Source organism: Diorhabda carinulata, chromosome 6 (assembly GCF_026250575.1).
Source record: "Diorhabda carinulata isolate Delta chromosome 6, icDioCari1.1, whole genome shotgun sequence".
Lineage (NCBI taxonomy): Eukaryota > Metazoa > Arthropoda > Insecta > Coleoptera > Chrysomelidae > Diorhabda > Diorhabda carinulata.
In genome coordinates this window covers 2,806,560-2,828,324 of record NC_079465.1, presented here as the reverse complement: position 1 = coordinate 2,828,324, position 21,765 = coordinate 2,806,560, and the positions used below count along the sequence as shown (strand labels likewise).

The window sequence follows — 21,765 nt, the reverse complement described above, 5'->3', positions numbered from 1 at the left end:
ATCAAAAGCTGTCAAAATGTTTCCAAAACTATTATTTTTAAAGTTTTTGTGAATGTATTTCAATTTTTTTCAATTTAAAAAAGTACTTTTTGGAGAAATCCACAATTTATTGTTGTTATAGGGTTCAAAAACTAACAATTTGAAGCTTAGATTAGCTTAGCTGTCAAAATGTTTCCAAAATTATCGTTTTTAAACTTTTTGATAAAATTTTTCTATCGAAAAAATGCTTTTTTTCGGAAAAATCGACGATTTATTGATAACATATAGTTTAGAATCTATAAATTTGAATCTTAGATATCAAAAGCTGTCAAAATGTTTCCAAAATTATAATTTTTAAAGTTTTTGTTAATGTATTTCAATTTTTTTCAATTTAAAAAAGCACTTTTTGGAAAAATCCACAATTTATTGTTGTTATAGGGTTCAAAAACTAACAATTTGAAGCTTAGATTAGCTTAGCTGTCAAAATGTTTCCAAAATTATCGTTTTTAAACTTTTTGATAAAATTTTTCTATCGAAAAAATGCTTTTTTTCGGAAAAATCGACGATTTATTGATAACATATAGTTTAGAATCTATAAATTTGAATCTTAGATATCAAAAGCTGTCAAAATGTTTCCAAAATTATAATTTTTAAAGTTTTTGTGAATGTATTTCAATTTTTTTCAATTTAAAAAAGTACTTTTTGGAAAAATCCACAATTTATTGTTGTTATAGGGTTCAAAAACTAACAATTTGAAGCTTAGATTAGCATCGCTGTCAAAATGTTTCCAAAATTATCGTTTTTAAACTATTTGATAAAATTTTTCTAGTAAAAAAATGCTTTTTTTCGGAAGAATCGGCAATTTATTGATGACATATATTTTAGAATCTATAAATTTGAATCTTAGATATCAAAAACTGTCAAAATGTTTCCAAAACTATCATTTTTAAACTTTTTGTGAATGCATTTCAATTTTTTTCAATTTAAAAAAGCACTTTTTGGAAAAATCCACAATTTATTGTTGTTATAGGGTTCAAAAACTAACAATTTGAAGCTTAGATTAGCTTCGCTGTCAAAATGTTTCCAAAATTATCGTTTTTAAACTATTTGATAAAATTTTTCTAGTAAAAAAATGCTTTTTTTCGGAAGAATCGACGATTTATTGATAACATATATTTTAGAATCTATAAATTTGAATCTTAGATATCAAAAGCTGTCAAAATGATTCCAAAATTATAATTTTTAAAGTTTTTGTGAATGTATTTCAATTTTTTTCAATTTAAAAAAGTACTTTTTGGAAAAATCCACAATTTATTGTTGTTATAGGGTTCAAAAACTAACAATTTGAAGCTTAGATTAGCTTCGCTGTCAAAATGTTTCCAAAATTATCGTTTTTAAACTATTTGATAAAATTTTTCTAGTAAAAAAATGCTTTTTTTCGGAAAAATCGACAATTTATTGATGACATATATTTTAGAATCTATGAATTTGAATCTTAGATATCAAAAACTGTCAAAATGTTTCCAAAACTATCATTTTTAAACTTTTTGTGAATGCATTTCAATTTTTTTCAATTTAAAAAAGCACTTTTTGGAAAAATCCACAATTTATTGTTGTTATAGGGTTCAAAAACTAACAATTTGAAGCTTAGATTAGCTTCGCTGTCAAAATGTTTCCAAAATTATCGTTTTTAAACTTTTTAATAAACTTTTTCTTTTAAAAAAATGCTTTTTTTCGGAAAAATCGACAATTTATTGATGACATATGGTTTAGAATCTATAAATTTGAATCTTAGATATCAAAAGCTGTCAAAATGATTCCGAAATTATCATTTTTAAAGTTTTTGTTAATGTATTTCAATTTAAAAATTACCATTTTTAAAGTTATCGACAATCCCTCTAAATTTTTCCATATTCAAAGAAGCATTTATTTGTAAAAAGCGACAATTTTTTATTGTTACGAATTGAGTGCAGTTGAGCTTCTCCTCTCCGCATACCAACCTAACGGGACGCACCTTACTTCACCTTCCAAGTCGACCTACCAGTAGAGTGTAGAGTTCTCGCTATAATCTGTATTTTAAAAGTGTTGTCTGTCGATATATCGACTAATTACCTGTGAAATCCGAACAAAAAAATGTGAAATACTATAACAAAGTTGACTAAATATAAGTGCAATTATCGGATTATAAACGATCGATTACAGGTAAGTTTGTTTACCACAAATAAACAACAAAATCTGGGTGTTTTGCTTATGTAGCAATCCGCATTCCATACAAATTGACGTGATATCAACGATGGGTCGAGTCAGAGACCCAACACACTTTTAACAAGTCTACGGATTTTCGTTAAATCGACATTTTTTTCACAATCGCAAAAAGGTGATAAAGAGAAAATGTTTGTATTATAATGCCTTCAAGACCTGTCTTCGGTATTGAAATTGTAGGTTAGAGAAATTAAAAAGTGTAATTAAATAGTTTGTTATTGTGAAATGAGATGTATTGTTGAGAAAAATCGATAAAACTGTCGGTTATTGTTGAAAATATAGTGAAAGGTAAAAAAATCCTTGAGAAACTTACCTATTCGAATAGAAATTCCATTTTATATTTTCAAATATTTATCTTGATAGAAAATGTTGGATAATCATTTAAAATTCCGGAATTATAATAAAAAATAAAATATACAGGGTGATTTAAGTATAATATTTATAATTAATTTCGTAACTTAAAATATTTCGATTTATTTATGTTTATAGTAAAGGAAAACATTTTTTTATCTTTAAATATTAAAGGATATTAACGTAAAACTCATAAAAACATAATATACAGGGTGATTTAAGTAGAAAATTCATCATTAAAGGGATTCTCTCGGTTGTTTTTTTTTTCAGTATTTTTCAGTAATTTTTTACTGCCAAGCCATTGAAATAATCAATCTCATTGTTGTTACGAAATATTTATTAACATTTAAATAAGTTGTACAATTTTTTTCAAGTCAAAATATGTAATGGAATAAAAGTTATAGTGGCCGAAAGGAAGACTTGTCGGTGACCAAATTTGCGGCTTCGAAATTCAAAAATCCAAACGGCGTTTCGATCTTTCAATTGAACTAGAACGAATTCTAAATTGAATAGTTTTGAGAAAACGTTTTTCTTCTTGGAAGTCACGCAGAGCTTTTCCGTGGGACGATTTTCACTCCCGGGCTTTTCCACCGCAGAATGTCCGAATTGACGAATTGAGACACCGTTCCCAGGCATCTGCTTAACGATTTTTCTTCGGAGAAATCCTCATGAATTAGTTTCATCACGATTTTTTCGTCCAGAATAAACTTTTCTAAGACGTTGGTAGAAACTTTCTTTGGGTGTAGATGCACAAAAATACCAAAACAAGAAAGGGGAGAGGTTTACATTTGAAAAACTCTCAATTTATTGAAAATGGCGACAAACTAAAACATGGGGAATATCTGGGAGAGACTGACCTTAAATAACAAAACGTTTAAAGCCCCATTACGATAAAAAGAAGAAGAGTGGTGCAGAACAAATTTAGAGTCAAGGTCAATCGACAATTTATTGATGACATATGGTTTAGAATCTATAAATTTGAATCTTAGATATCAAAAGCTGTCAAAATGTTTCCAAAATTATCATTTTTAAACTTTTTGTGAATGCATTTCAATTTTTTTCAATTTAAAAAAGCACTTTTTGGAAAAATCCACAATTTCTTGTTGTTATAGGGTTCAAAACCTAACAATTTGAAGCTTATCTTAGCTTAGCTGTCAAAATGTTTCCAAAATTATCGTTTTTAAACTATTTGACAAAATCTTTCTATTGAAAAAATGTATTTTTTATGAAAAATCGACAATTTATTGATGACATATGGTTTAGAATCTATAAATTTGAATCTTAGATATCAAAAGCTGTCAAAATGTTTCCAAAATTATCATTTTTAAACTTTTTGTGAATGCATTTCAATTTCTTTCGATTTAAAAAAGCATTTTTTGGAAAAATCCACAATTTCTTGTTGTTATAGGGTTCAAAACCTAACAATTTGAAGCTTATCTTAGCTTAGCTGTCAAAATGTTTCCAAAATTATCGTTTTTAAACTATTTGACAAAATCTTTCTATTGAAAAAATGTATTTTTTATGAAAAATCGACAATTTATTGATGACATATGGTTTAGAATCTATAAATTTGAATCTTAGATATCAAAAGCTGTCAAAATGATTCCAAAATTATTATTTTTAAACTTTTTGTTAATGTCTTTCAATTTTTTTCAATTAAAAAAAGCAATTTTTGGAAAAATCCACAATTTCTTGTTGTTATAGGGTTCAAAACCTAACAATTTGAAGCTTATCTTAGCTTAGCTGTCAAAATGTTTCCAAAATTATCGTTTTTAAACTTTTTGACAAAATCTTTCTATTGAAAAAATGTATTTTTTATGAAAAATCGACAATTTATTGATGACATATGGTTTAGAATCTATAAATTTGAATCTTAGATATCAAAAGCTGTCAAAATGATTCCAAAATTATTATTTTTAAACTTTTTGTTAATGTCTTTCAATTTTTTTCAATTAAAAAAAGCAATTTTTGGAAAAATCCACAATTTCTTGTTGTTATAGGGTTCAAAACCTAACAATTTGAAGCTTATCTTAGCTTAGCTGTCAAAATGTTTCCAAAATTATCGTTTTTAAACTTTTTGACAAAATCTTTCTATTGAAAAAATGTATTTTTTATGAAAAATCGACAATTTATTGATGACATATGGTTTAGAATCTATAAATTTGAATCTTAGATATCAAAAGCTGTCAAAATGATTCCGAAATTATCATTTTTAAACTTTTTGTTAATGTCTTTCAATTTTTTTCGATTTAAAAAAGCATTTTTTGGAAAAATCCACAGTTTATTGTTGTTATGGGGCTCAAAACCTAACAATTTGAGGCTTATCTTAGCTTAGCTGTCAAAATGTTTCCAAAATTATCGTTTTTAAACTTTTGAATAAACTTTTTCTTTTAAAAAAATGCTTTTTTTCGGAAAAATCGACAATTTATTGATGACATATGGTTTAGAATCTATAAATTTGAATCTTAGATATCAAAAGCTGTCAAAATGATTCCGAAATTATCATTTTTAAACTTTTTGTTAATGTCTTTCAATTTTTTTCGATTTAAAAAAGCATTTTTTGGAAAAATCCACAGTTTATTGTTGTTATGGGGCTCAAAACCTAACAATTTGAGGCTTATCTTAGCTTAGCTGTCAAAATGTTTCCAAAATTATCGTTTTTAAACTTTTTGACAAAATCTTTCTATTGAAAAAATGTATTTTTTATGAAAAATCGACAATTTATTGATGACATATGGTTTAGAATCTATAAATTTGAATCTTAGATATCAAAAGCTGTCAAAATGATTCCAAAATTATTATTTTTAAACTTTTTGTTAATGTCTTTCAATTTTTTTCAATTAAAAAAAGCAATTTTTGGAAAAATCCACAATTTCTTGTTGTTATAGGGTTCAAAACCTAACAATTTGAAGCTTATCTTAGCTTAGCTGTCAAAATGTTTCCAAAATTATCGTTTTTAAACTTTTTGACAAAATCTTTCTATTGAAAAAATGTATTTTTTATGAAAAATCGACAATTTATTGATGACATATGGTTTAGAATCTATAAATTTGAATCTTAGATATCAAAAGCTGTCAAAATGATTCCGAAATTATCATTTTTAAACTTTTTGTTAATGTCTTTCAATTTTTTTCGATTTAAAAAAGCATTTTTTGGAAAAATCCACAGTTTATTGTTGTTATGGGGCTCAAAACCTAACAATTTGAGGCTTATCTTAGCTTAGCTGTCAAAATGTTTCCAAAATTATCGTTTTTAAACTTTTGAATAAACTTTTTCTTTTAAAAAAATGCTTTTTTTCGGAAAAATCGACAATTTATTGATGACATATGGTTTAGAATCTATAAATTTGAATCTTAGATATCAAAAGCTGTCAAAATGATTCCGAAATTATCATTTTTAAACTTTTTGTTAATGTCTTTCAATTTTTTTCAATTTAAAAAAGCATTTTTTGGAAAAATCCACAGTTTATTGTTGTTATGGGGCTCAAAACCTAACAATTTGAGGCTTATCTTAGCTTAGCTGTCAAAATGTTTCCAAAATTATCGTTTTTAAACTTTTTAATAAACTTTTTCTTTTAAAAAAATGCTTTTTTTTCGGAAAAATCGACAATTTATTGATGACATATGGTTTAGAATCTATAAATTTGAATCTTAGATATCAAAAGCTGTCAAAATGATTCCGAAATTATCATTTTTAAACTTTTTGTTAATGTCTTTCAATTTTTTTCAATTTAAAAAAGCATTTTTTGGAAAAATCCACAGTTTATTGTTGTTATGGGGCTCAAAACCTAACAATTTGAGGCTTATCTTAGCTTAGCTGTCAAAATGTTTCCAAAATTATCGTTTTTAAACTTTTTAATAAACTTTTTCTTTTAAAAAAATGCTTTTTTTCGGAAAAATCGACAATTTATTGATGACATATGGTTTAGAATCTATAAATTTGAATCTTAGATATCAAAAGCTGTCAAAATGATTCCGAAATTATCATTTTTAAACTTTTTGTTAATGTCTTTCAATTTTTTTCAATTTAAAAAAGCATTTTTTGGAAAAATCCACAGTTTATTGTTGTTATGGGGCTCAAAACCTAACAATTTGAGGCTTATCTTAGCTTAGCTGTCAAAATGTTTCCAAAATTATCGTTTTTAAACTTTTTGACAAAATCTTTCTATTGAAAAAATGTATTTTTTATGAAAAATCGACAATTTATTGATGACATATGGTTTAGAATCTATAAATTTGAATCTTAGATATCAAAAGCTGTCAAAATGATTCCAAAATTATCATTTTTAAACTTTTTGTTAATGTCTTTCAATTTTTTTCGATTTAAAAAAGCAATTTTTGGAAAAATCCACAATTTCTTGTTGTTATAGGATTCAAAACCCAACAATTTGAAGCTTATCTTAGCTTAGCTGTCAAAATGTTTCCAAAATTATCGTTTTTAAACTTTTTGACAAAATCTTTCTATTGAAAAAATGTATTTTTTATGAAAAATCGACAATTTATTGATGACATATGGTTTAGAATCTATAAATTTGAATCTTAGATATCAAAAGCTGTCAAAATGATTCCAAAATTATTATTTTTAAACTTTTTGTTAATGTCTTTCAATTTTTTTCAATTAAAAAAAGCAATTTTTGGAAAAATCCACAATTTCTTGTTGTTATAGGGTTCAAAACCTAACAATTTGAAGCTTATCTTAGCTTAGCTGTCAAAATGTTTCCAAAATTATCGTTTTTAAACTTTTTGACAAAATCTTTCTATTGAAAAAATGTATTTTTTATGAAAAATCGACAATTTATTGATGACATATGGTTTAGAATCTATAAATTTGAATCTTAGATATCAAAAGCTGTCAAAATGATTCCAAAATTATTATTTTTAAACTTTTTGTTAATGTCTTTCAATTTTTTTCAATTAAAAAAAGCAATTTTTGGAAAAATCCACAATTTCTTGTTGTTATAGGGTTCAAAACCTAACAATTTGAAGCTTATCTTAGCTTAGCTGTCAAAATGTTTCCAAAATTATCGTTTTTAAACTTTTTGACAAAATCTTTCTATTGAAAAAATGTATTTTTTATGAAAAATCGACAATTTATTGATGACATATGGTTTAGAATCTATAAATTTGAATCTTAGATATCAAAAGCTGTCAAAATGATTCCGAAATTATCATTTTTAAACTTTTTGTTAATGTCTTTCAATTTTTTTCGATTTAAAAAAGCATTTTTTGGAAAAATCCACAGTTTATTGTTGTTATGGGGCTCAAAACCTAACAATTTGAGGCTTATCTTAGCTTAGCTGTCAAAATGTTTCCAAAATTATCGTTTTTAAACTTTTGAATAAACTTTTTCTTTTAAAAAAATGCTTTTTTTCGGAAAAATCGACAATTTATTGATGACATATGGTTTAGAATCTATAAATTTGAATCTTAGATATCAAAAGCTGTCAAAATGATTCCGAAATTATCATTTTTAAACTTTTTGTTAATGTCTTTCAATTTTTTTCGATTTAAAAAAGCATTTTTTGGAAAAATCCACAGTTTATTGTTGTTATGGGGCTCAAAACCTAACAATTTGAGGCTTATCTTAGCTTAGCTGTCAAAATGTTTCCAAAATTATCGTTTTTAAACTTTTTGACAAAATCTTTCTATTGAAAAAATGTATTTTTTATGAAAAATCGACAATTTATTGATGACATATGGTTTAGAATCTATAAATTTGAATCTTAGATATCAAAAGCTGTCAAAATGATTCCAAAATTATTATTTTTAAACTTTTTGTTAATGTCTTTCAATTTTTTTCAATTAAAAAAAGCAATTTTTGGAAAAATCCACAATTTCTTGTTGTTATAGGGTTCAAAACCTAACAATTTGAAGCTTATCTTAGCTTAGCTGTCAAAATGTTTCCAAAATTATCGTTTTTAAACTTTTTGACAAAATCTTTCTATTGAAAAAATGTATTTTTTATGAAAAATCGACAATTTATTGATGACATATGGTTTAGAATCTATAAATTTGAATCTTAGATATCAAAAGCTGTCAAAATGATTCCGAAATTATCATTTTTAAACTTTTTGTTAATGTCTTTCAATTTTTTTCGATTTAAAAAAGCATTTTTTGGAAAAATCCACAGTTTATTGTTGTTATGGGGCTCAAAACCTAACAATTTGAGGCTTATCTTAGCTTAGCTGTCAAAATGTTTCCAAAATTATCGTTTTTAAACTTTTGAATAAACTTTTTCTTTTAAAAAAATGCTTTTTTTCGGAAAAATCGACAATTTATTGATGACATATGGTTTAGAATCTATAAATTTGAATCTTAGATATCAAAAGCTGTCAAAATGATTCCGAAATTATCATTTTTAAACTTTTTGTTAATGTCTTTCAATTTTTTTCAATTTAAAAAAGCATTTTTTGGAAAAATCCACAGTTTATTGTTGTTATGGGGCTCAAAACCTAACAATTTGAGGCTTATCTTAGCTTAGCTGTCAAAATGTTTCCAAAATTATCGTTTTTAAACTTTTTAATAAACTTTTTCTTTTAAAAAAATGCTTTTTTTCGGAAAAATCGACAATTTATTGATGACATATGGTTTAGAATCTATAAATTTGAATCTTAGATATCAAAAGCTGTCAAAATGATTCCGAAATTATCATTTTTAAACTTTTTGTTAATGTCTTTCAATTTTTTTCAATTTAAAAAAGCATTTTTTGGAAAAATCCACAGTTTATTGTTGTTATGGGGCTCAAAACCTAACAATTTGAGGCTTATCTTAGCTTAGCTGTCAAAATGTTTCCAAAATTATCGTTTTTAAACTTTTTAATAAACTTTTTCTTTTAAAAAAATGCTTTTTTTTCGGAAAAATCGACAATTTATTGATGACATATGGTTTAGAATCTATAAATTTGATTGTTAGATATCAAAAGCTGTCAAAATGATTCCGAAATTATCATTTTTAAACTTTTTGTTAATGTCTTTCAATTTTTTTCAATTTAAAAAAGCATTTTTTGGAAAAATCCACAGTTTATTGTTGTTATGGGGCTCAAAACCTAACAATTTGAGGCTTATCTTAGCTTAGCTGTCAAAATGTTTCCAAAATTATCGTTTTTAAACTTTTTGACAAAATCTTTCTATTGAAAAAATGTATTTTTTATGAAAAATCGACAATTTATTGATGACATATGGTTTAGAATCTATAAATTTGAATCTTAGATATCAAAAGCTGTCAAAATGATTCCAAAATTATCATTTTTAAACTTTTTGTTAATGTCTTTCAATTTTTTTCGATTTAAAAAAGCAATTTTTGGAAAAATCCACAATTTCTTGTTGTTATAGGATTCAAAACCCAACAATTTGAAGCTTATCTTAGCTTAGCTGTCAAAATGTTTCCAAAATTATCGTTTTTAAACTTTTTGACAAAATCTTTCTATTGAAAAAATGTATTTTTTATGAAAAATCGACAATTTATTGATGACATATGGTTTAGAATCTATAAATTTGAATCTTAGATATCAAAAGCTGTCAAAATGTTTCCAAAATTATGAGGTGTGAGATTTAGGACAGTCTTGTTATAAAAGAACCTGCTTTTAGTTAACTAAACCCGGATTTTTCTCCCATAAACATACATTTCTATCATTAACGTTAATTTAGTTTACTTTTAAACCTACTTAAACTTTTGATAAACAAATTTGTAATAATATATAAAATATATGAAATAACGCCCTCTAGCATTCACATTACTAATTAAATTGCTTATAAATCATATATTTTGTATTGCTGGACAAAAGCTCTTCCAAATAACCTCAAGTTTATAAAAATCGGCTAAGCAGAACCGGACTTACAGTCATATTTTAATAACAAGGTTCCCACTCACCCCTACCTCTTATTTGAAGAGATACACTAAAAGTTGTAATATAAAAAATGCGCAAAATTCATTGAAGATTACGACTATCTTATAAAAATTACCTCTTAATCCGGTAAAATTAAAAAAAAAATTAATTTTATATTTTCAAGTACGCCCCGTACTTCCTTCGCTTATTTTACCGAAAAAAATTAATTATTCATATATGCAATATTTAACTGAAGCTGTTTTCATATGTTAGCATTACGTAACTATTATTATTATTTATAAATTGGACGCGTACTAATAGATATTGAATGTACTTTCAAAAATATGGTTGTAATATTTTGCTGAATCATTTTACTAAATTTTTATTCCATTTCATAACTCTATAGCTTCAAGCGAAGATATTTTGTAATGTTTTATACGAGGATTGTCCAAAAAAGTCTCCAGCCTAACAGAGAATCATGAATCAAAAACAAAATGGAAGCTGTAGCCCTTTGAAAATGCCAATCTTAGAGTTACTTGCAATACCTCAGAGTTTAATCCCATAAGTCCGAATTTATTTCAGAACCATCTTATAAAGGAATTTATTTTAAATGTTTAATCGTGATTTGGTTTGAGATTTCATTTAAATTCTCTTGGATTCTTTGATTCCCGTACGTCAATCTTGACATTTGACATTTGGCATTTGACATTTGAAATGTCTATCATCGTAAGACGTTTTTTATATAACTTTTAGTGGAATAGTAGATTTATTTCGAAACCTGATATACATTAACATTTGAACTTTCTAATTTCCCACTTAGTTTATGAATTAAACATATATATTGTATTACTAGATTACAAATAACGATAAATCTTTCATTGTTCATATTCACACCAACTTTGTTTTAAATTGTACGAGGTTGACGCTGTGTTTTGTGGGATACAAGTTTTTCATTTTATTTAGCTGGATTTTTAATATGTAAATGATTAGAAAATAAGTATGTTTCATAATCTCAAGGTTATTTCGAAGATTGGTAATCGTGAACAGGATCTTCTTCATCATGTTTAGCATTTTCAACATTTCCATTGTGGCGTGGGTGTAAAAATACGAGGTCAAATCAATATGTACTTTCGTTCGAATCATTTAATTTTCAAAACTGTAACTTTTGGGCAGTTATTTAACGTTTCTCTGGTGTTGCAATCAGTTTTTTATTGATAAAAAAGGACTTCCCCGATCATGGAGTCTCTTAAGTAGATAGGAGGTCTTCTTTCACGTTGGGGTCATTGGGAAGGAATTGGCATTCCTCTTCCGAGCCTTGTCGTTGATTCTTTCATCATTTTTGCATATCTGGGTTTCCCCTAAGAGGTAGATGTCATTACCATTCGGTGTATAGTCACAATCAACTTCTAGAAACTCAATTTCTTCTACAAGTGGCAGATTGGCGAGCAGATACTGAAGAACCATTTGCTGATCTTCTAGGATACGTGCAGATAATCATTTTTTTTTTAATTTAGAGCAAACGGAATCGTTTCCCGTTACATATTTAACATTGTTTGCTTCCTCTAGGATCATAAGATACAGAACACCACCAATATCTTCCAGGAAGGAAGATATTGGCGAATATTTCATTCTTCAAAGTCTTAATGGCATCTTCGTAGCTCCACCAGCTCAACTAGTGAACGAAATACCAACAAGAAACGCCTTGAGACACCAAGGACAATCTACGCAGTAAAGGAGTTTAAATAACAATTAATTGGGGTTTAAAATGATGGAGAAGAAACTCCAATAGAACAGGAAGTATGCTTGTACAAGTGGAGAGCACGATACGACGATATTGGGGAGACTACGTGGATAGAATGATGGAAGATCCATGGGCTAAATGGGCAAAGAGCTTCAGAGAGACCTTCCGGTCGGAATTTGAAGAGATATCACGAAAATTGGATCTAAATCTTCGAAAAGTTTGTCTCGCGTCCTTGACCTTGATTTTTGTAACAATTTCGAATTCTAATCTTGTTCGGCACACTTGGAATTCTTCTAGACGTTTTTTTTTTAATACTGTTATAAATAAAACTATTTAATTTAGGTGTACATCCGTCGAGTGACTTCAATTTGATATGAATACTAATGATTTGGCGATTTTGACGTGTTAATTTTTAAACAAATAAAAAACATTCCACTTTCTACGTGATTTATATTTAAAACTTTCATATCCCGTCGCACGGATGATGTTGAGGAATGATCTACTTGTGAAAAAAATCAACTGGGAATCCAATAAATACGAGGGCTGTTCATAAAATAAGCTCACTAGGATTTGGGGAGACTTACCTGTAGCTTGGCCCTTTCGAAAAGCTTATACAAGTGTTTGAACCTCTTAAATGTGCACTGGGCTTCAGTTTCTTCTTTTTCCATAAGTAGTTGATGATGATAAACTACAGTAGCTGTGGCAAGGTCCCTCCAGCGGTTACTCATGAAGAACGTGTATTCGGCATCATCTGAGTCGTTTCCACTCGGGTGTTTGTACACCGTAGCCGTGTCCTGTCCAAAACTGGGTAATGTAGGACTTCCTTCAGGTCCGCCGCCTTCGTAGCGTTCAGAGACAGTCCGGAGAAACTCAGTGCAACTTGTCTCTTGCCCCATACACAAGAATTGAGAGAATTGTCGCCATCTTGGCCGTTTTTTGAGCTGTTTTCTATATGTGGAGCCAGGAAAGTCACTTCCAAATACTTTATTTCGTATTTAGACTCAATTTCGTCTGTCGCGATGCACCAATTCCGCAGATTGTTCGGTAATACCGAGCACGCCAACAAGCGATTCCAGTATAAACTTACTGTTTTTTAAATATCTTTTCGTATTAGGTTTCATTCACCTCTGAAAACAACAAATGACGAACCTATTAAAGTCTATGACATATTCTGTATGCAGTCGACGTGTTAAGATTTCTTCCGGTTATAAAAAGACGGCTTCGCCTTGAATTGTTAACGTTTCTTTTTATAATAGTGCGATAAATTAAAAGATTATAAATTTCCACTTACCAAATAGAATGAACGTACATTGTAATGTAGTAAATTTTGTTTATACCTCGATTGAAAGTATCTAATTCGAAGTAGAAACCGAAAATCAATACACTGAGTGTTAACCATTGGGCTTGAGCCGCCCCTGGCCTTCAGATATGTAACTTTATAAGCCTGTAACTCAGAGATACGTAAGTCCCGGATAAGAAAATCCCTATTTTGCGAAAAAATGTCTAATTTGAATGAATTCTTGTGAATTCTGTATTACGTAGTTTGTTTTTAGATAAACGTGAAATATAAATATTTTGATTGAACGCCACTGTTTACGTTGATAATGGACGAGGTGTTTTTACAATTTGTTAGTTTTCGTACAACAGCCAGAGTTATATTATTAATGTGTATAAAATAAAACATTGTTTTGCAATTATTTCAAACTCGCTTTCGTTCGGGTTGTTATCAAACGTAAAAAAGTGAAATAATACTTTTAAAAAGGTCAGTTCTGTTCATTACTATTAAAAAAAATGGTTTCAATGAGGCGTTTCGAGGTTAAAACATAAAAGGTATGTCATAAATATCCATTACATACGATTAGAATACTATATTTGGGTGATTCCGTTCTAACTGTGATTTTTTGTATTCAAAATTTCAAGATTTTAAAATTTAACTTTTCTAACTTTTTTATGCATATTATTCATCTATTTTACTGTAAAAATAAAACTCTAAGAGGAATTTACTACAACTTCAAAGTATCACGAGCAAGACACAAATGTCGGATTTTGAGTTCCACGGTACTGACTCATTTATCCACGGTACTGACATGGTAACTTAAGATATTAAACAACAAGTGCATCAATTTTCCTCAGTTTGATCATAAACATTAGAATTTATAAGGTAATTAGTTTAAATCATTTGTTACGACAAAAAAAAATTAATAATTTATCGGTAAATTCTAGGAATGGACATGACACGGTACTGACATTCAAGTGATGTAGTATAAGTTTTCTTTAAGTGGCAAGTTATATTGTATAAAAATAATGTTTAAATATCTTAAGAATTATTCAATTAACACAAAATTTTTATTAATTGATTATTAATTAATGACTAGTACAAAAAAACAATACAGGACATTGAATATCACAGTTATAATGGAATCACCCATTTAATACATGGAATATCAGGAAATTTATTTTTAATTCATTTGGAAATTCTAGTTTTTCTTTTTTTTTTTCGGTTCCCCCCTTTGGTGACTACCTTTTTAAACCTTGGAATATATTTGAAATAACTTGCTGTGTTAAATTAAATGCTCAGGGACTTGATTTGATTTGAAAAATTGTCTGAAAGTCAGAAGCGGCTTATGCCCAATAGTTAACAATCCGTAACTTTTACAGGGACAGCCTGTACAATAAAAAAATATCAAAAATGGATTTTCCAATCGATTTTTTAACAAAAAAGTACTACAAATGCTTTTAATGGGGAAGCCTCGGTGTGGTTAGATAAGGTTAGGTTTTTTCGATTTTAAGTATCGATATCTCGAAAACGAAGTGAGATATCGAAAAATTTTATTGTTCATTTTCGACTTATTTTGGGTCGATATACAAAATGGCACCTAATATAATAAAATATTAGCGCTACGGATGTCGTACTCATACGCATTTGAAACTTTTGGGACATTCTGTTAGGGTGAAAATAATACTATTTTTCACCAAAAATCACCCCAGAAATCGAAAAATCAGCAAATTTAAAGTAAAGAATGTTATATAAAGTTTTTTCGACAGATCAATAGTTTTTGAGTTATTCGCAATTGTAAAATACGATTTTTTGTCAAAAAAAACCGCATTTTTTAATAGTTTTTTACGTATAACTCTGTAATGATGCGTTTTATCGTAAAAAAGGTGGTGAACAAAAATGAAGCTTATAAAAAAACAAAGAAATTAAGCTAATTTTAAGATCTCAATGTTCTACCTAAAGTAAGTTATAAATACTTGAATAGATTTTGTTTTACGTAATTGAGCAGTTAACCTCAAATAACGGGAAAAGGGGGCATTTTTCAGCAAAAAATCATGACATACTTTTTAAAGAGCTTAAAAAAACCTTTCGAATGATTACTGATAAAAATCGTTTCGACCGAAATTTCATTGAGATATGATGTAAAATAGTTGAAACTAAAGAAAAAATTGCACTAAAACTAATACCATTTTATTGAAAATCAAAATTAAACTTATTCCTTGTACCAAATACTTTATTTGGATGTTATTTATGAGATCTGAAAGTTTGGTTGATTAGAAATGCATAATATTGAAAAAAATCGGCATTAAATAATACTTTTTCTTTGATTTTTAAAAAAAAAAATTTTAACTCATTTTTTCTCCATAACTATAAGAGATACAAAAACAAATAAAAAATCAAATTAAAGCATTTTTTATGACGATTATTTTGCTTTTTTTATTTTTTTTGTAGCATGAAAATTGTCGGAGTTATAACCAAATTAATCTGTCACTACAGTGCGAGGATTACTTACCCACAGCCCTTTGAACTTTTATTAATAAAATGTGGAGAGTCTCAAGCCCTTTTAACATACATAGGCTTGTAGCCCTGAAAATTACCTTTAAAATGGTTTTTTTTAGGATGTGATAACTTCAAAATTAATGGAGTTACATAAAAAATAAAATTTTGAAATTATTTTTTGTGAATTTTGGGATATGAAAAAGTTTCAAATTTTGGCGCACAGATTTTTTCTGTTAATGCTAAGTTGCCTGTAGGTACATTCGAGAGTACCAAGACGTAAAAGGGTGGTTCTTAAGGGTTGACAGGGTGTGGAGAATGAAAAATTACTTCAAGTAGAGACAAGAAATTTTAATACCAAAAAGAATGCAAAATCTAAAAGTTTGCAATCATTAGATTTATTTTTATACATTCATTCTCTGCAAAGGGGTAGTTTTTAAGGGTTGGATAATGAAAATTGATAACCAATTAAATTTTATTAGAATGTTATGAATTTTTCACAGTAAAAATGAAATTGCAATGTTTTAAATCGTTAAAAGATTTGTTCCTATATTATTTTCTTAAGAAGGGTAGTTTTTAATGATTTTTAAGGGTTGATACTACGAAATATATAAATTTTCTTTTATACAATATGTTAAGATATTTAATCTGCATAAACTAAAAACATTCGAATTGAAAAAAAAGTAGGAAAAACTATAATATTAGTATTTTTCGATAAGGGGTTGTTTTTACCCATTAAAAACAATTTGCACACCTTGCTACCACCTAGATCTTGATCTGGAGGGTAAGATGAGCTTAATTCTAAATTTCCAGAAAAATCTGCGTGAAATAATTCAGGTTTAAGCTCGAATACCTGAACTAGAGCGACAAAAACAGTGTTTACCAGTGTAATTTTATATTTTTTTTTATTTTTGAAAAAATTTTTATAATTTTCAATTTAAAAACAAAATATTCATTTATTGCGAAATAAAAATAAACAGTCGATAAGTATGACACACAAAACTTTTGATTATGTATCGATGATAGAGTTATAAAATTATTTATTAACCAAGAATCCTGTTTTCAATAAATAGATTTTGTTTTACGTAATTGAGTATTTAACCTCAAATAACGGGAAAAGGGTACATTTTTCAACAAAAAGTCATAGAATACTTTTTAAAGAGCTTAAAAAGACCTTTCGAATGACTACTAATAAAAATCGTTTCGACCGAAATTTCAGTGAGATATGATGTAAAATAGTTGAACCTAAAAAAAAGTTACACTAAAACTAATGCTATTTCATTGAAAATCAAAATTAAACTTATTCCTTGTACCAAATATTATATTTCGATGTTATTTATGAGATCTGAAAGTTTGGCTGATTAGAAATGCATAATTTTGAAAAAAATCAGCATTAAATAATACTTTTTTTTTATTTTTGAAAAATTTTTTATAATTTGCAATTTAAAAACAAATATTTATTTATTGCGAAATAAAAATAAACAGTATGACACACAGAACTTTTGATTATCGTTGATAGAGTTAACTAAATGACAAATAAAATTATTTATTAACCAAGAATCCTGTTTTCAATGAATTTCGAGGTCAATCTTACATTCCTCGCATCTACTTTTATATCACACGAATTATTACTCATTCAATTACCTCGTCAGGCAGTATTATAATTTAATAATGCAATGTTACTTCATACCGGTGAATTTTGTACATCGCATCGGTTTGAGTGAAAGCTAAATTTCGATTCGTAGCGATATGTAACAGCATCGGATTTTCTCTTTTAAAGTTTATCTTCACTAAAATATCGAGGAATAATTCCTAGTGACGAAAAACATATTTTTTTCGTGGAAAATATCATCCTTAGTCTAGGATGTGATTTATTGGACTTTCCGCTTCCTTTTTATAGTGTTTTTTCTCTTCCTAGTGTTCAAATTGAAAATGAAACGGCAATTTTGTGTAACCAAGTTGTAGTTGCAGCAAAAGTGGACTGATTTGAAATCGCTACAACATTTTGAAGCGGGTTTACTCTATTCAAAGTCTCTTTAATGTTAGAACCATGAACAACCTTCGCTGAAGGGGGCTAATTTCCATTATGCAGCAACGCTGCTTTCAAACAAGTTTTTGAGGATTTTGAGTAAAAAAAAACGCAACAAAGCAGAAATATTATTATAATAACTATATTATCTGTTTTAGAAAGGTTATTTTATCATCACGATGTTGTAAATGGAAAATGTCGTTTAATCTAGACCCCAGAAGCTCAGTCTGTTTTTAAATATATTCAAATTAGTACAGTTAACCAAGCAAATCACCTCGCAATTTTAAATAGCTTCATGGATTAGTTTGAAATTTTGGCAGAAGCTTAAAAATGACGCAAATAATAAACCTGATTTAGTGTCAATGTATGCTTCTACCCCAGGGATGAATGCCACCCTTACTCAGGGGTGGAAATTTATAATTTGAAAATAACACCGGGAATGGATAGAGAATTGAATTTTATGAAGAAAATGTGGAATGAAGTTTTTTAATTAACTCTATAATTTTTGAGTTATTGGCGATTGAAAATTAAAACGAAAACACGTTTTTCAACAGTTTTTCACGAAAAACTCGAAAATTACGCATTTTCTGGAAAAAATTATTCTTATCAAAATTGAAGCTTGTAAAAAAACAAAGAAATTAGTCGGTTTGAATTAATTTTTTTTAATAATATTCGGCAACTTATGAGTCACTGAAAGCCAATTTTTCTTTTTCGTAAATTTACGCTGAAGTTTGAGCTCAAATAACGGAAAAACGATCAAATTTCCATAAAAAATTGTTATGAACATTTTTAAAGTACTTTTTCAGGCCTTTAAAATGAGCTTTTAGAAAATTTTCTAGCATAAAAATTAAGCGAGTTATGACGAAAATTAAAAAAAAAACATGTTTTTCAACATTTTTTCACGAAAAACTCGAAAATTACGCATTTTCGGGAAAAAATTATTCTTATCAAAATTGAAGCTTGTAAAAAAACAAAGAAATTAGTCGGTTTGAATTAATTTTTTTTAATAATATTCAGCAACTTATGAGTCACTGAAAGCCAATTTTTCTTTTTCGTAAATTTACGCTGAAGTTTGAGCTCAAATAACGGAAAAACTATCAATTTTTCATCAAAATTTGTAGTAAACATTTTTAAAGTACTTTTTTCGACTTTTAAAATGACCTTTCACAAAATTGTCTAGCATAAAAATTAAGCGAGTTATGACGAAAATAAGTTGAGTAACTCGAATTTGAAAAAAAAAACTTCGGTAAATCTGACACCATGTACGTCAAAATTAAAATTAATCGTAGCCCACGTAAAATTAACTTTGTTTAAGCCCTAACAACACGTTCCGAAAATTTGAATGGTTTGGAACACGTATATTTTGAAAAAAAGTTGTTTAATGCGAAATTTTTTTTCGATTTAAAAAAACGTTATTTTTTCAAAATATCTCAAAAACTATTGGATAAACGAAAAAATTGATTTTTAACTAAAATTTAACTTTTATTTTACTAAACATTTTGCTTTTTTTTAAACTCACGTAGCTCAAAAATTAAACGAGATATAAGCGTTTAAAGTATTGATTTCAATGCCAAGCAAGAGTCTTTTTTACCCTTTAACATCAAAATTGTCTGAAGAAAAGGGCCTAGAAGGGTTGAAACTCTCGTGGTTTTGTAGCTTATGAAATTCCCTACAAAATGATGTATGGATGAATGCAAAAAGCCTAAAGGGAAGCCGAATACATTTTTCTAGAGATAATGCTGGAAAAATCACGAAACGTCTTTAACCTTTTTGGAGTATTTATTCTTTTATACACGCTGTGTATCATTTGTATTTATATTCTTCCCATTCTGAGGGGTGGTTTTTGGTGGTTACACTATTAAAAATATTGACGGTCAGATTTCTTATACTTGAAGAAAAAAAATTATCCTATTATAAAATTTCATGTTTTTTGACCGCATTTTTCAAGTAATTTTTGTATAAGGGGTTGTTTTTAAGGGTAGGTGAACTGTAAAATATCAAAATATCAAATTCACGATACAAAACAATCAACATTTATTATATTTGAACATAACTAAAGCCCATTCCCGCTTTAATTCATTAGTTTTCAATTTATTGGAGTAAGGGGTGATTTTCACCCCTTAAAAACAAAAAGCATACTTCGCGACCAAGTCAGGTTTGAAGATGAGGGTAAGATGAACATAATTCCGAATTTTCAAGAAGATCGATCTTTAAAATTTCGAGGTTTCGGTCGATTTTAAGCTTGAACGGCTGTCCTAAATCCCGTTCTAATTTAAATCACTTTGTATCACTAGATGCAACTCTTGGAAGTTAATAGCTCATTCCCAGAGTAAAAACTCGACTTTTTGATCGATCTGGATCCACAGATTTCTCGTAGAAGCTTTCGATACAATTCTTGGCGAGCAGAGAAGCTAGCTATCCACACTCTCTCGATCGCGTTTGCTTCAGAAAGTGCGAATAGAAAAAACTCAAATAGTATAAAAATAATTTCGTTACAGTGATTAAGAAAATGATCCCAGGTAATTGAGAACGATCAACATCGAAAATGGATTGGATTACGGGCGATTTGATATGGTTCGATCCAGGAGTCGGTCATTGGATACCAGGAGAAGTTCTAGAATGCCACAAAAGCGCGAACGTACTTACCGTCCAAGCCATCATAAACGGAAAGGTAAACTACTAATTTTCCAAAATATTATCCGTTGAAATATAAAATGTTTTAGGTTCAAACGTTCGCTTTGGCTGAGGGTGAAGGTCAGGTACGTCGCCGGCAAGATTTGGGCGCTAAAGGTGTGGAAGACATGGTGGATCTAGTGGATCTTCACGAAGCAGCTCTGTTATGGAATCTCAAGCTGCGATACGATCATGATTTAATATATACTTACGCGGGTTCCATTTTGGTAGCTGTAAATCCTTACAGGAACTTCGACGAGAGTTACGGTTTGGAAACTGCGCAAAGTTATAGAAGCAAAATGATTGGAGATCTTCCACCTCATATATTCGCTTTGGGAGCCGCTGCTTATTCGGCGTTGCCAGTTCCGCAGGTATATAATTTACGGTTTTATTAAAAATACAAGAAATAATCGACAATATTTTTATTATTTTAAGGTTGTGGTGATTAGCGGTGAAAGCGGTGCTGGGAAAACGGAATCGACGAAATTGGTAATGCAATATTTGGCAGCCGTAGCTCCTTCGGCTCCTAGGAATCAAGCTTTAGTAACTGAACAAATTTTGGAAGCTACGCCGCTTTTGGAAGCGTTCGGTAATGCTAGGACTGCTAAAAACGATAACAGTTCTAGGTTTGGGAAATATTTAGAGGTCTATTTCAAACAGGGATCTATTATAAGTGCCAAAGTTACTGAATATTTATTGGAAAAATCTAGAATTGTAACTCAGGCTCCGGGGGAACGTAATTATCATGTTTTTTACGAACTCTTGGGAGCTTTGGGTCCTTCGGAACGACAAAAGTATGGACTTGTGGATGCTGATAAATATTTTTATTTAAATCAAGGTGAGAAAAGATTGAAATTTATTGCTACAAAGGTCTTAAAAATGATTTTGTAGCCTTTTAAATTGTTGCCATGTTCGAATATTGATGTGAAACATATGCATGTTCAAAAAATCATAACTACCAAAATAATTATAGGATTGAGCTGAAATGAGAGAGATTTATTAAAGAATGTTAGATGTACTTGGAAAAAAATCAGGACTTTTCTGGGTCACACAGTATTGGAAATACAGGGAACCAAACATGTTCGATTATTGATGGAAACTATATGCATGTTCAAAAAATCATAACTACCAAAA

General features: G+C 28.3%; 1 protein-coding gene across 3 annotated transcripts in view; it reads left to right on the top strand.

Annotated features, from left to right (window-relative positions):
• Window positions 1-2,012: 2,012 nt before the first annotated feature.
• The window catches only part of LOC130895676 (myosin-VIIa), a 52,683-nt gene continuing 32,930 nt past the window's right edge, over window positions 2,013-21,765 (top strand). Inside the window, exons 1-4 of one of the 3 annotated variants that reach the window (XM_057803134.1) lie at window positions 2,013-2,181; window positions 20,457-20,629; window positions 20,682-21,002; window positions 21,067-21,469. In XM_057803134.1, the coding sequence (XP_057659117.1) occupies window positions 20,504-20,629; window positions 20,682-21,002; window positions 21,067-21,469 (850 nt within the window). In that variant the 5' untranslated portion in view covers window positions 2,013-2,181; window positions 20,457-20,503. Of the gene's footprint in view, window positions 2,182-13,656; window positions 13,988-20,456; window positions 20,630-20,681; window positions 21,003-21,066; window positions 21,470-21,765 lie in introns of those variants that run through there. The other 2 variants (XM_057803133.1, XM_057803136.1) reach the window with 2 other exon arrangements.